At 40.4% G+C, this 15,017-nt stretch overlaps 1 protein-coding gene across 3 annotated transcripts; it reads right to left on the bottom strand.

Moving 5' to 3' along the window:
* Nucleotides 1–5,204: 5,204 nt before the first annotated feature.
* Nucleotides 5,205–15,001, bottom strand: LOC138241034 (uncharacterized). 3 transcript variants are annotated; one of them, XM_069193384.1, is made up of 2 exons: nucleotides 14,602–15,001; nucleotides 5,205–7,083 (listed from the first exon to the last, which is right to left on the bottom strand). In XM_069193384.1, the coding sequence occupies exon 2, from the start codon at nucleotides 7,046–7,048 to the stop codon at nucleotides 5,789–5,791; it is 1,260 nt and encodes a 419-aa protein (XP_069049485.1). In that variant the 5' UTR covers nucleotides 7,049–7,083; nucleotides 14,602–15,001; the 3' UTR covers nucleotides 5,205–5,788. The 3 variants fall into 3 exon arrangements, with proteins under 3 accessions (XP_069049485.1, XP_069049486.1, XP_069049484.1); XM_069193385.1 differs by lacking the exon at nucleotides 14,602–15,001 and adding an exon at nucleotides 9,162–9,202; XM_069193383.1 differs by lacking the exon at nucleotides 14,602–15,001 and adding an exon at nucleotides 7,567–7,638.
* Nucleotides 15,002–15,017: the final 16 nt, after the last annotated feature.

Here is a 15,017-nt window from a genome sequence, read left to right as displayed (position 1 = left end):
AAATTTTCATATGGCCGCAGTTACGGCGTTTATTTTACAGTTAATGTAACAGGATGTCATTATATTTTTCTGTCTTTATGGTGGCAGACCACTTAACTAAATCTGAGTAGGCGGTTTCTACAAATGGGTCAGATAAAATAATAAATATATACTATAAGCTCACACCTATTCATACCCTTTATGTACTGTATATCTACAATTACGTTTACTGTATAATATGATAACTACCATTACAAAATGTCTCCCTTTTGATTTGAAGTGGTTCTTTTAAATAAGTAAATTGCAATCACTTAGCCTACATCTGAGCTCCTATTTCATCGCGACGACGGACTGAGACTCCAGTCGGATTTGTGAGAAGGGGTGTGCCTGTTTTAAAACCGATTCATACGTCTTAAACACATGGACGTAGATAGCACAGTCTGTGTTATATAATTTATCTTTTATTTTATTTAAATTTAAGTATCACATACACATTTTCAAAGTAACTGTACCCTTTTTAATTATGATCCCCATCGCTCACAGCTCCGAAGGTGAGACGAGGGCTACTTCAGATGGGATTTCCAATATTTCTCTCTTAGCTTGTATACCGGTGGAAAGGAGAGGGCTCTTAAAACGTGTTGATAGTAAGATTGGGATGTATTTGCAGTCTAGATATAGTTTTTTTAATGTTCGGAGCCGCCACAGATTCATTTTCTTACGACTGCTTTTCTGGATGACAATGACAATGCAAACGATGGTGTTAAGGCGAGGCTGTGCCTTAAGGCTCCTCTGCTTACAATGTTCAGCGCGTAAATCGCAAACGAGTGCCTTCCCTTACGATGAAAATGCAGAAAATAAGAACACGAGATTTAAGCCTACAGGTTACAAATTTACGCGTAAACACTAAAACCGTATCTTTAGCAAAACTGGCGAGACAATGTGTTTTATCATTTGAAAAAGTACTGGAAAATAATTAAAGGTTATCACGATAAACAGAGGTTACTGATCTACTACTTTACGCTGTGACCAAAAATGAGAGTCCCCCGATCCTCGCAGCCTTCATGCTTTGGTCTTGGCCTGGCCGTTTTTTTTTTTAAGATAATGGGGTCAAGTTAAGAAATTATGCAAGTTTCTAATCAAATCCAAGGGCGCCTCCATCTCCTAAACATCTTAAGAAGGCCGACGGACCACACTGCACGGTCCGGGTCCGGGCCCTGACCCGGTTCTGGATAATGCCAGCTTAAAGTGAAAAATTCTACTGTACATATTATGTTTTCTATTATGGTATATATGTATAATATGGCGCGACCGCTTCACGAAGCTAGAAAGAAAGTTATCCGCCATTTTTATTTTACCTGCAATTGAATTTGCCATTACAATCATTATTAATACCGCAGCTGCTAAATTACTTACCTAAAAGCGTTCAAATACAAAAGCACTTGAGCTGTAATGTTTATATACTGTTGGCCCGATGACCTACTTCGAGAAGAATTGTTACATAGACCGCCAAGGACTGTCATCACACTTTACGTCATAAAGCGCTTTAAAACTTTTGACAAGTTCAACACCTCACATTTTGTACTGTTTATCATGGTAAAAGCAACTCAAAGCAATTCTAAAAATGATCGAAAGGTAAAAATACAAGCTTATACGAGCTGTCGTTTTAACATTTATAACATATATTTAAACAAAACATATATAATCTATTTTAAAAAAAAAGAAAAGTGTTCTTAGTCTTCACTTAAAAGCTGTTAGAAGCTGCCTTTCTGACAAGAGAGTTCTGTGAGTTCCACAGTCTCAGTGCATTAAAGTCAAAACCAGTTGGTTTTTATTTCCTGTTTTACGACAGAGCAAGGAGGGTGTCCACAGACCACTGTGCACCTGCAGACTGATATGGGGGGTAAAAAGTCTAGAAGTTAGTAAATAAGATTTTAACATATGTTCTAAAACACACTGGACACCTGTACAGTGATGCCAACACAGTGCTCTGAGCTCCTTCTTTGAGTTAAATCCTAGCATCTGCATTTTTTACACGTTGTTGCTATGGCAGAGCATGACCAGAGGATAACAGAAACCACCCATTTTCTAACCGCTTCATCCAATTCAGGGTCAGGGGGTCAGGGGGCTGTGGGGTCACGGGGGAGCCAGAGCCTCAGAAAGTAATAAGCAGGAGATACCTGGGACTGGATGGTAGTCCAATGCAGGGAAGACACAGACACTCACCAATTATCCCAGAAGCCAATTAACCTACCAGTAGTTCTTTGAACTGTGGGAGGAAGCCGGAGCACCCAAAGCAAACTCATGCAAACATGGGGAGAACATACAAGTTCCATACAGATAGCACCCCAGGTCCAGAAGTGTACCCTGGGCCTCAGCACTGTGAGCTAGCAATGCTAAACGATGCGCTACTGTGCATGCTAATTTGTAGGCATCCGGTGATCAATCAGGTAGTGTTTCTCAGATAAAAGGACACCAGTAATTTAGTATGAGATTCAAATTGACCTCAGAACAAAATATAACTCATGTTATATAACTTATATAGAACTTACTACAGCATAACTGTCTTATTTGGCTCTTGTAGAAAATATTAACAGCATGCCTATTAAACATACAGTATCTAGCAATCAGCAATCAAAATAAAAACATTTCCAAACATGGAAACTGCCCAGTTAATGAAGCATTTCAAAGACATTAATCTATTCAATAATTACAGTTTTAAGTAGATAACAGATTTATATTCAGATTACGAAAGTATCATAACAACGGCTGCTTGTGTAAGGAATCCATGAATACCACTGTACATGAGAATTCCACACCTATTTGTAATCAATACACAAAATCCTATTGAATTTCAGGTACTTGTTTATTCAGCATTGCTTGACTCCGCGGACTCCTTGTTGTTTCAATATTCTAGCAATAGGACTAATCGCCAATACAGTGCCGTTGTAATCTATTCCTTCTGCCAGCAGAGGACGGTATTTGCACAGGCAGTTCAAGATAAGATACGGTCCTCGCAGTTCACAGGACAACTGGCCACAGCCGTACTCGGAATATGCTCTCGATAACCTCGTTTAGTTTAAGTACAGTCGTATTTCATATCAACCCACAGATGCATTGCATAAACACTAGAATTCTGGTTGTACTTAAATTGACCTTATACGTTTTGGATTATGTTTAACCTTATACAATTTATTTCATTTCTTCAACCATATTTTGAGATGATTACATTTACAGAAGCAAATATTATTCAGTGCTTTTTTTTCACTCCTTTAATCAAACCCACATTTCTATAAGGAGGGCCATTGTGAAACTTCCCAAAGTGAGCTGAATTAATCTTTTATTCTTCACACCTGCAAAGTCATTCCTTCATTGTGTAATATGAAGGCCTTTCATTATTCACGTATACTACAACATCTGAAAATAATGGGTCTTGAAATAGTTGAATGAAAGAAAATCCTGAATAACTCCTCCAAATGCGTGTTACACTTTCATCAAGTACACACACTTTGAATGTGATGAACTATAAAAAGTTATTTTAACCATACCCAATGGAGCTCGGGAGTGCGATTGCATACACAATCATGTTTTCAGTGTTTGGACATCAGCCGTACATCAGAACAATCATTTCACTAACACAGCTCCCTGTTGAGTGACTTCCCTCCAAAAACACAAAGTCACTTTCCCTTAGCAATTATTGCATGGACTTAGATTATCTGCCTTCTGCATCAAGCCCTGTATGATATACTGTACAAAGCCAAGCTTTGGGAGAGTGCTTTGTTTGGATCCTTGTCTTGATCCTTTTGGATCCCAGGCTGCTCATTTGCCATTGAGTTTTGACATTAATTATAGTGACTATAGCAATGAGGTGGCACTGTGGTTCACAGAGCTGGGGTCCTGGGTTCAATTCCTGGGGTGCAGTCTGGATGGAATTGTATGTTCTCCCTTCATTTGTGTGGATTTCTTCCAGGTGCTCCAGTTTCTTCCCACAGTCCAAAAACATACAGTACTAGTAGGTTAAGGTGGAACTACAGTCCCAATTTTGCAGACACAAAATTATTTAATTTCAGTCACAAAATAAAATCATTGACATTATAGAAAAACTTTACAAACTCAAAATTGAGCACAAAATCATGAACTTTGTGAAAGTACTGTAAGTTACGCCATGTTGTAACAAATTCGCATTCAAGTTCCACACAAATTGCGATGTGATGCAGCCTTTCCTGCTCACTAATCACTGTAATGACTAATGCAATGTGATGTAGGAGAGAAAAGGTATAGGTTATGCAGCAAACATTTCACTGCAAGAAACGTTCCATTCCAAGGTTCTTTATGCAGAGTTAACAATGTAATATTATTTATTGGCAGAAACGTAAAAAAGTTAAGAGTAATATTTCCATTGGATTAAACGAGATGTATTCACAAGCCTGCTCCTTTACAATGTCATAGGACCACATCAGATTACAGGAAGTTTTGCTGCCTCGTTCTGAATCGCAGAACATGGTAATTCTTTAACCTTGAAATGTAGTCTATTTTGTGATGTAAATTGGAGGTTTTACAAGTTATAATGTGTTCCCCTTTAATTGGCTTCTGGGAAAACTGGCCTCAACACTGTATTGGATAAGGCACTTAGAAAACAGATTAGTGCGTGGACGACAGCAATGTCCCTTTACTGAGAGCCAGCAATCAACGGATGTGTCTGATCATGAATGGTTTTCCCTGTTGTTTGTTATATTACTCGGTGTTGCATTTTAAGCTGTGCATGAGGCAGGACCCGGAGGCTGCTGCTTCTGCTGGGATTGAGGAAGAGCTGAGCGCCATGTAAGGCAAAGACACTGCGTTCCACTTTATCAGGTGCCTGGAGTGTAAGAGCTGCAGATAATATTGAGTCACATTAATCCCAACATATTTCAAATATTATGAAGATTAAATACATTAAATCAAATAACTTTCATTAAAAAAATCAATCACTCTTTACCTTGCTTTTTCAGTTGTTTTTAAGGAAAATTGATGCCGAGAATGTGTGAATACTACTTTTTGATGGTTCCAAGGCCAATGTGACCTGTTCTATTGCCTGCTAATTGTACGTTCCAGGTTGAAAAATTATTTTTAGGAGGTCAAGGTGTATGAATGATAAGAACAGCTTGAAATTTATTTTCACGGTCGACACATTTATCACAAGGGAAAAAAACTGAAATAACTACAGCTACGCAAACACCAGTCCACCAAAAAAAAAATCATTTTATTAAAACAAGGTAACATTTTTTTTATCATCATACGGATGAACTGTGCTAAATATATTTCTAAAAAGAAAAAGGCAGGACGTGATGTCAGGAAACAGTTCTTTCATGTATGTCTATGCGGACGACACGATCCGAAAGGTGAAGAAACAAGAGGGAAAAATATCATGCAGGAGTCGGTCAGGAGACAGGGGGACGTGTCCGAGGTGAGCAGGTGTCCAGGGGAAGTGAGTCCGGGGCAAAAAATCCAAGCAGAAATCCAAAAAGGGGAATCCAAAATGGGAAGCGAAGTCCAAGACCAGGGTATTCATCCAAAATAACTAAAAACCAGAACCGGGTCGGGACCGGCGGGACAGGGAATCAGGAACAGGAAACTAAAACCATAACAGAGCCAGACGCAGCAATCGCCTGCTTCTGGCTTTAAAGGTGGAACTAAAGAGGGGCTGGAATAAGAAACAGGTGTGGGGAAAGGGACAGAACGAGGAAGGGCTGGAGCGCCCTTTAGAGGAGGAGTAACGATCGTGACATGTGAGTCGTGAACCACGATCACGACTCTCTTGCTCTTCTTCACATCAGTTTTCATCTGCAAGGAGGAGGAGGGAGGCTCCTGATGTGCTGACACTTGGGGATGACATTTGTTCATCCAGACATGCGGTGTTATTTCTGAAGTGGGCCTGCGCGGCCTGTGCCGCTGACACGTCGCTTTCAGAGAGCCTTGCTTTCTTGAGATACTTTCTCCTTCCACAGGGGACGTCTTCTAGCCCACGTCTGCAAGGGCTCACTTGACGTCTCTCCTGATGGGAAAGCGCAGAGGGAAAGTGCGATTCTGCGCATCCGCCATCTTCCATTGGAGAATCATAATCAAGGTTGTCTCCTCTGAAAGGAAGGGCTTTCCTTGGAGTGAAGGCTTTTTGCTTCTCCATTCTGCAGGTCAGAAGAGGCACGGCCTTAGAGCGGTGGTTGGCCCATGGTCCTCTGGGGCGAAGCTCGCTCTGCCTCGCCTGGAGTGTCTTCCTTCGGGTCAGGAGTCCTCTATTTTCCCTTCCGGCCACCTCTCTCTGAACCATCCTCAGCTCCTCCTGAGCTCTGAAGAGCTTCGCCTGCATCATGGCCTCCTTCTGGCGAATCTCGTCCTTCATCATGGCCTCCTTCTGGCGCATCTCATCCTGCAGGCTGGCCTCCCTCCGGCGATGCTCCTCCTTCAGCGCGGCCTCTGCCTTGGCCACTTTTCGTAGCTCCTCTTGCAACTCAAAGTACTCCTTCCCATTGGCATTAGAAGGGCATTGCCCTTGAGGGGTCGCCACCATGGGGAGGACAGTCCTGTCCTTAGGTTTGCGTACTCTTGAGCCCCTCCTGCCCGGCCTCTCGCAGGGCCTCTCATGACCATCCTGAGGCGGGGTGGGGGCAAACAAGGAATCACTCTGTGCTTCCGGGCGGTCCACAGCCCAAACCTCACCAGGGCCGGAGACTTTCCTGTTACCCATAGGCTTCAGGGGGTAAGACCGATCATACCCCACAATGTTCTTCTCGGGGCCCTGTTGGGCTTGGAAGCGATAGCTGTTCCCCGTCTTCTTCTCCGCAGCGTATTTGACATATTGGAAAGATTTTCTCATCTTCTGTAGAGCTGCCTCTTGCCGCCGATTGTACATGGCGATCATTTTTTTCTCCTTTTCCTGCATCAGTTTCTCTTGGAAGGTGTCCTTCAGAAGCTGTATCTTGGGAGGCGGGCAGTACGTGGAGATCAGATCCTGTCGCCTTAAGGGCGCGGGTCGATTCGAGTTTGTGTCCTTCGGGGAGGGGGACAGAGCACCAGGCTTAGGACTGGGCTCCATTGGCAAATGAGATATGAGCTTTGTTTCCCAGGTATCTGGAAAAGGCAAAAATGGCAAATAAATGATATCCTGCACAGTCTAGTATGGTCTAATAGAAAAGAATAAAAAAAACAATTCAGGAAATACACAACTTTTTAATATTAAACCTAATGGTGTTGAATGCTGCATGCTGACTCAGTAGGAGACAGATCCTAAACATAAACATTATAATAAACATTTGTTTCCCAAATAACATTCTCAATGTTCAGAATGCTTAAAGTCATGAGCTTTTTTAAAAATGTTTAACTGAAACCTGGAAATGTACTATTTCATTTCAAAGCTTGTATTATATCTATGATATGAATGTTTTTGATATAAAATTAACCCATTATGCAACAGGAGTTTGAGCAAAAGTCACTGTGAATAAGGGAATTTATCAATATTAATTAGCCATTTCACTACATTATAGATAGCTGAAGGATTATGATACAGTATATCGATTTCGCTACAAATTGACAAGCATATTTGATGACACTTACCAAACAAGTCTCAAACAGCGGAGAAATAGTTCACCACGACGATAGCAATGCAATGTTTGACTGCATCTCCCTATGTGATATATCTGTATTTGGGTATATACAGATCACGTAATTCAGGGAGCACTGTTACGTCAGGTCACCAACCATAATTACGACGCTCATATGTCATAGAGCTCCTTAGGATGTTTGTATAATCTTTATGCAAATTTTCATATGGCTGCAGTTACGGCGTTTATTTTACAGTTAATGTAACAGGATGTCATTATATTTTTCTGTCTTTATGGTGGCAGACCACTTAACTAAATCTGAGTAAGCGGTTTCTACAAATGGGTCAGATAAAATAATAAATATATAGTATAAGCTCACACCTATTCATACCCTTTATGTACTGTATATCTACAATTACGTTTACTGTATAATATGATAACTACCATTACAAAATGTCTCCCTTTTGATTTGAAGTGGTTCTTTTAAATAAGTAAATTGCAATCACTTAGCCTACATCTGAGCTCCTATTTCATCGCGACGACGGACTGAGACTCCAGTCGGATTTGTGAGAAGGGGTGTGCCTGTTTTAAAACCGATTCATACGTCTTAAACACATGGACGTAGATAGCACAGTCTGTGTTATATAATTTATATTTTATTTTATTTAAATTTAAGTATCACATACACATTTTCAAAGTAACTGTACCCTTTTTAATTATGATCCCCATCGCTCACAGCTCCGAAGGTGAGACGAGGGCTACTTCAGATGGGATTTCCAATATTTCTCTCTTAGCTTGTATACCGGTTGAAAGGAGAGGGCTCTTAAAACGTGTTGATAGTAAGATTGGGATGTATTTGCAGTCTAGATATAGTTTTTTTAATGTTCGGAGCCGCCACAGATTCATTTTCTTACGACTGCTTTTCTGGATGACAATGTCAATGCAAACGATGGTGTTAAGGCGAGGCTGTGCCTTAAGGCTCCTCTGCTTACAATGTTCAGCGCGTAAATCGCAAACGAGTGCCTTCCCTTACGATGAAAATGCAGAAAATAAGAACACGAGATTTAAGCCTAAAGGTTACAAATTTACGCGTAATCACTAAAACCGTATCTTTAGCAAAACTGGCGAGACAATGTGTTTTATCATTTGGAAAAGTACTGGAAAATAATTAAAGGTTATCACGATAAACAGAGGTTACTGATCTACTACTGTACGCTGTGACCAAAAATGAGAGTCCCCCGATCCTCGCAGCCTTCATGCTTTGGTCTTGGCCTGGCCGTTTTTTTTTTTAAGATAATGGGGTCAAGTTAAGAAATTATGCAAGTTTCTAATCAAATCCAAGGGCGCCTCCATCTCCTAAACATCTTAAGAAGGCCGACGGACCACACTGCACGGTCCGGGTCCGGGCCCTGACCCGGTTCTGGATAATGCCAGCTTAAAGTGAAAAATTCTACTGTACATATTATGTTTTCTATTATGGTATATATGTATAATATGGCGCGACCGCTTCACGAAGCTAGAAAGAAAGTTATCCGCCATTTTTATTTTACCTGCAATTGAATTTGCCATTACAATCATTATTAATACCGCAGCTGCTAAATTACTTACCTAAAAGCGTTCAGATACAAAAGCACTTGAGCTGTAATGTTTATATACTGTTGGCCCGATGACCTACTTCGAGAAGAATTGTTACATAGACCGCCAAGGACTGTCATCACACTTTACGTCATAAAGCGCTTTAAAACTTTTGACAAGTTCAACACCTCATATTTTGTACTGTTTATCATGGTAAAAGCAACTCAAAGCAATTCTAAAAATGATCGAAAGGTAAAAATACAAGCTTATACGAGCTGTCGTTTTAACATTTATAACATATATTTAAACAAAACATATATAATCTATTTTAATAAAATAGAAAAGTGTTCTTAGTCTTCACTTAAAAGCTGTTAGAAGCTGCCTTTCTGACAAGAGAGTTCTGTGAGTTCCACAGTCTCAGTGCATTAAAGTCAAAACCAGTTGGTTTTTATTTCCTGTTTTACGACAGAGCAAGGAGGGTGTCCACAGACCACTGTGCACCTGCAGACTGATATGGGGGGTAAAAAGTCTAGAAGTTAGTAAATAAGATTTTAACATATGTTCTAAAACACACCGGACACCTGTACAGTGATGCCAACACAGTGCTCTGAGCTCCTTCTTTGAGTTAAATCCTAGCATCTGCATTTTTTACACGTTGTTGCTATGGCAGAGCATGACCAGAGCATAACAGAAACCACCCATTTTCTAACCGCTTCATCCAATTCAGGGTCAGGGGGTCAGGGGGTTGGGGGGTCACGGGGGAGCCAGAGCCTCAGAAAGTAATAAGCAGGAGATACCTGGGACTGGATGGTAGTCCAATGCAGGGAAGACACAGACACTCACCAATTATCCCAGAAGCCAATGAACCTACCAGTAGTTCTTTGAACTGTGGGAGGAAGCCGGAGCACCCAAAGCAAACTCATGCAAACATGGGGAGAACATACAAGCTCCATACAGATAGCACCCCAGGTCCAGAAGTGTACCCTGGGCCTCAGCACTGTGAGCTAGCAATGCTAAACGATGCGCTACTGTGCATGCTAATTTGTAGGCATCAGGTGATCCTGTTCTGAGGTAGTGTTTCTCAGATAAAAGGACACCAGTAATTTAGTATGAGATTCAAATTGACCTCAGAACAAAATATAACTCATGTTATATAACTTATATAGAACTTACTACAGCATAACTGTCTTATTTGGCTCTTGTAGAAAATATTAACAGCATGCCTATTAAACATACAGTATCTAGCAATCAGCAATCAAAATAAAAACATTTCCAAACATGGAAACTGCCCAGTTAATGAAGCATTTCAAAGACATTAATCTATTCAATAATTACAGTTTTAAGTAGATAACAGATTTATATTCAGATTACGAAAGTATCATAACAACGGCTGCTTGTGTAAGGAATCCATGAATACTACTGTACATGAGAATTCCACACCTATTTGTAATCAATACACAAAATCCTATTGAATTTCAGGTACTTGTTTTGTCAGCATTGCTTGACTCCGCGGACTCCTTGTTTCAATATTCTAGCAATAGGACTAATCGCCAATACAGTGCCGTTGTAATCTATTCCTTCTGCCAGCAGAGGGCGGTATTTCCACAGCCAGTTCAGGATAAGATACGGTCCTCGCAGTTCACAGTACAACTGGACACAGCCGTACTCGGAATATGCTCTCGATAACCTCGTTTAGTTTAAATACGGTCGTATTTCATATCATCCCACAGATGCATTGCATAAACACTAAAATTCTGATTGTACTTAAATTGACCTTATACGTTTTGGATTATGTTTTACCTTCTTCAATTTCTTTCATTTCTTTAACCATATTTTGAGATGATTAAGTTTAGAATAGCAAATATTATTCAGTGCTTTTTCTTCACTCCTTTAATCAAACCCACATTTCTATAAGGAGTGCCATTGTGAAACTCCCCAAAGTGAACTGAATTAATCTTTTATTCTTCACACCTGCGAAGTCATTCCTTTATTGTGTAATATGAAGGCCTTTCATTATTCACGTATACTACAACATCTGAAAATTATGGGTTTTGAAATAGTTGAATGAAAGAAAATCCTGGATAACTCCTCCAAATGTGTGTTACACTTTCATCAAGTACACACACTTTGAATGTGAAGAACTATAAAAAGTTATTTTAACCATACCCAATGGAGCTCGGGAGTGTGATTGCATACACAATCATGTTTTCAGTGTTTGGACATCAGCCGTACATCAGAACAATCATTTCACTAACACAGCTCCCTGTTGAGTGACTTCCCTCCAAAAACACAAAGTCACTTTCCCTTAGCAATTATTGCATGGACTTAGATTATCTGCCTTCTGCATCAAGCCCTGTATGATATACTGTACAAAGCAAAGCTTTGGGATAGTGCTTTGTTTGAATCCTTGTCTTGATCCTTTTGGATCCCAGGCTGCTCATTTGCAAATGAGTTTTGACATTAATTATATTGACTATAGCAATGAGGTGGCACTGTGGTTCACAGAGCTGGGGTCCTGGGTTCAATTCCTGGGGTGCAGTCTGGATGGAATTGTATGTTCTCCCTTCATTTGTGTGGATTTCTTCCAGGTGCTCCAGTTTCTTCCCACAGTCCAAAGACATACAGTACTAGTAGGGTAAGGTGGAACTACAGTCCCAATTTTTCAGACCAGTTATTTAATTTCAGTCACAAAATAAAATCATTGACATTATAGAAAATCTTTACAAACTCAATATTAAGCACAAAATCATGAACTTTGTGAAAGTACTGTAAGTTACGCCATGTTGTAACAAATTCGCATTCAAGTTCCACACAAATTGCGATGTGATGCAGCCTTTCCTGCTCACTAATCACTGTAATGACTAATGCAATGTGATGTAGGAGAGAAAAGGTATAGGTTATGCAGCAAGCAATTCACTTCAAAAAACGTTCCATTCCAAGTTTCTTTATGTAGAGTTAACAAGGTAGCATTATTTATTGGCAAAAACATCTTGAAGTTGAGAGCAATATTTCTATTGGATTAAACGAGATGTATTCACAAGCCTGCTCCTTTACAATGTCAGAGGGCAACATCAGATTACAGGAAGTTTTGCTGCCTCGTTCTGAATCGCAGAACATGGTAATTCTTTAACCTTGAAATGTAGTCTATTTTGTGATGTAAATTGGAGGTTTTACAAGTTATTGTGTGTTCCCCTTTAATTGGCTTCTGGGAAAACTGGCCTCAACACTGTATTGGATAAGGCACTAAGAAAACAGATTCATGCGTGGACCACAACAATGTCCCTCAACTGAAAGCCAGCAATCAATGGATGTGTCTCTTCGTGAATGGTTTTCCCTGTTGTTTGTTGTATGACTCGGTGTTGCATTTTAAGCTGTGCATGAGGCAGGACTCGGAGGCTGCTGCTTCTGCTGGTGCTTCTGCTGGGATTGAGGAAGAGCTGAGCGCCATGTAAGGCAAAGACACTGTGTTCCACTTTATCAGGTGCCTGGAGTGTAAGAGCTGCAGATAAAAGGTCCAGTGGGTGGGGAGACTGGTATTTTCCTGCTGCTGAATAGGTTTATTAATAGACCAGTTAAGAGGCAAGGCAGTCTGGGTGTGTAGAGGAATCGGAATGATAAATCCTGTGCACTGTGGATGGTTTTTACAATCTGAAGAGGAGGATATGATCCATTATGATGCAAGACTGGAAAAAGGATTGATTTCAAAGGATGACTTCTGTGTGGTACAAAATGTACGTACAACATACAAACTTAATGTAAAAAGCATAAAAAATGAGGAGCATGGGACCCAACCACATTAAACATTGTCATCAACAAAGAGGACTTAGAATACTTGATAGTGCACTTTGAAATGTGCAGGAGTGCCTGTGATTCCTCTCCGAGTAATAATGATGCATATATAAGAAACAGATAAGCAATACAAAAAATAAGGAGGAAAAGCCACATTCATTTTATGAAGTACTCATATATGTATCTTTGTTATATAGTGAAGCAGAGGTGCCTAAAGATGACAGTATCTCTACCCAGAAACTGGATTTCAGAGGTTTTAGGCTCACATTCATTTCATTTCCTGGTTTCAGTTGCCACATACTATAGTTTTTAAATGTTTGCCTAATAAAGCATACTTACTGTACTCTTCATTTGTCTGTAGCAAATCTCTACCACATCTGGAGTCCTGAAAATAAACGAGAATCCTACCCACTCAATCCAACAATCAAACTGTGATAACATGAGTCTTTTATGGATTAAAACTATAAGACTGCACATCCATCGAGGGCTGATTTTGACACACCTGTTCCGGGGTACAGGAGAGAAATATCCATGCATGGCAAAGACAGGAGCATTTGAGCATTAGATACATAGTTCCTTGGGGATTTTAAGCCTCAGATCTCAAAGCAGATGGGACTTCTCATATCAAAGCTAAAAAAAATAGCTCGTAGACAGGGAACATTATGCAGCTGCAAAATACTAAAAATAAAACTGAAATTCCTGAAGTAAAAGAGATGTCCTTTGCAGTGCACGGACATGTACTGAATTTAGAAATAGAAAAGTAAGCCTGAAAAAAAGTAAGTTCTGAAAAACATCTAAAGTAACTGTTTACTTAAGCTTGCAAGAAATTATGTTGGAAATCTGTTATTACAAAGTTCCTGTTATCGCCAATTACACTTAACATCTGCTTGTTTACCAGCAACAGCATTAATGATGATGATTCATCAAAAACATAATTTAGATCTTAACAATAATACTGTGATGCTGGTACATCCATAAAGTACAAAAAAGGAGTATATTGGGGCATATTTAGGCTGAAACAACCTTTAAGATGACAAATTAACTTTGAATTGTTAATAACCTTTCATGCAAGAAAAAAGCACGTCCAAGAGACATGCTTATTTTAGAACATGAAAATCTACTGAAAATGTGAAGGATGATGAAGAGCTGTGAAGAGAGCAACGCTGGCGGCGCTGGAAGCAAGATGACAGCGGGGTCTCTCACAGTTCACCAAAGAACCTCAAACAGAGGGGAGAAATTAGAGTTATATACTTCCTCTGCAGCTGATTGCCTGCAACAGCAACAGAGCTCAAAATGCACCCATGGCATTTGTTCACATGACTGAACTGCCTCCAGAGAGATGAATATAGCTGTGACAGAATTAATCACAGAAGTTACCTGCTCTGATGTTGTTTTAATGCTTTAATAAATTATTGTTTAATGCATTTGTGAGAAACAAGTATTTATGAAGCAACTTGGAAGTTAGTGGTTGTCTTGTAAAGGACCTAAGAGACTTGCAGATGTATATTTAAATTTCCTTTTAAGGAGTTCTGGTTGTGATCCAGTATGCGGTATTGAAAAGCCAAATCTCTCTACTGTGCAAGGTCTAGCATGTGTCACGACTATAGTCCCCCCTCCTTAAGGGTGCTCCAGCCCTTTCACTAAAGACTTCATTCCCTGCACCTGTTTCTCATTCCCTGCCCACCTTAAAAGCCAGGCGCTGACGCTCTTCTGGGCTCTTCATCTGATTTCCATATCGTGCGAGTCCGGGACCAGGTAGCGCCTGGTCCCGTTAAGGTTTTAACCCCTGTTCCTTGTCCCTGTCCGCCGGTTCCGACCCGGTCTTCGTGGTTTTTAATTCTTGTTCTGATGGATCTCCTGGTTTTGGACTTTCTCGTGTGTTTTTGGATTTTCCCTAAGGATTACTCTTGGATTGTTCGCCTCGGCCACACCTCCCCCGTGCACCAGCGCACCTTGGACACGCCCCCCTGTCTTCAGCCCCGTTTTCCTGCATGACGTTTCCCCAGTGTTCCCCCACTTCGTCGGATTGTGTCGTCCGCATAGGGTCCGGAAAGAACTGTTCGTTACAGCATGGAGACAAAAGATCTTCCAAAGCTTGTA

The sequence above is a fragment of the Lepisosteus oculatus genome, chromosome 8, assembly GCF_040954835.1.
Source record: "Lepisosteus oculatus isolate fLepOcu1 chromosome 8, fLepOcu1.hap2, whole genome shotgun sequence".
NCBI classification, from domain to species: Eukaryota; Metazoa; Chordata; class Actinopteri; order Semionotiformes; family Lepisosteidae; genus Lepisosteus; species Lepisosteus oculatus.
This window is presented reverse-complemented; position numbering and strand designations above follow the sequence as displayed.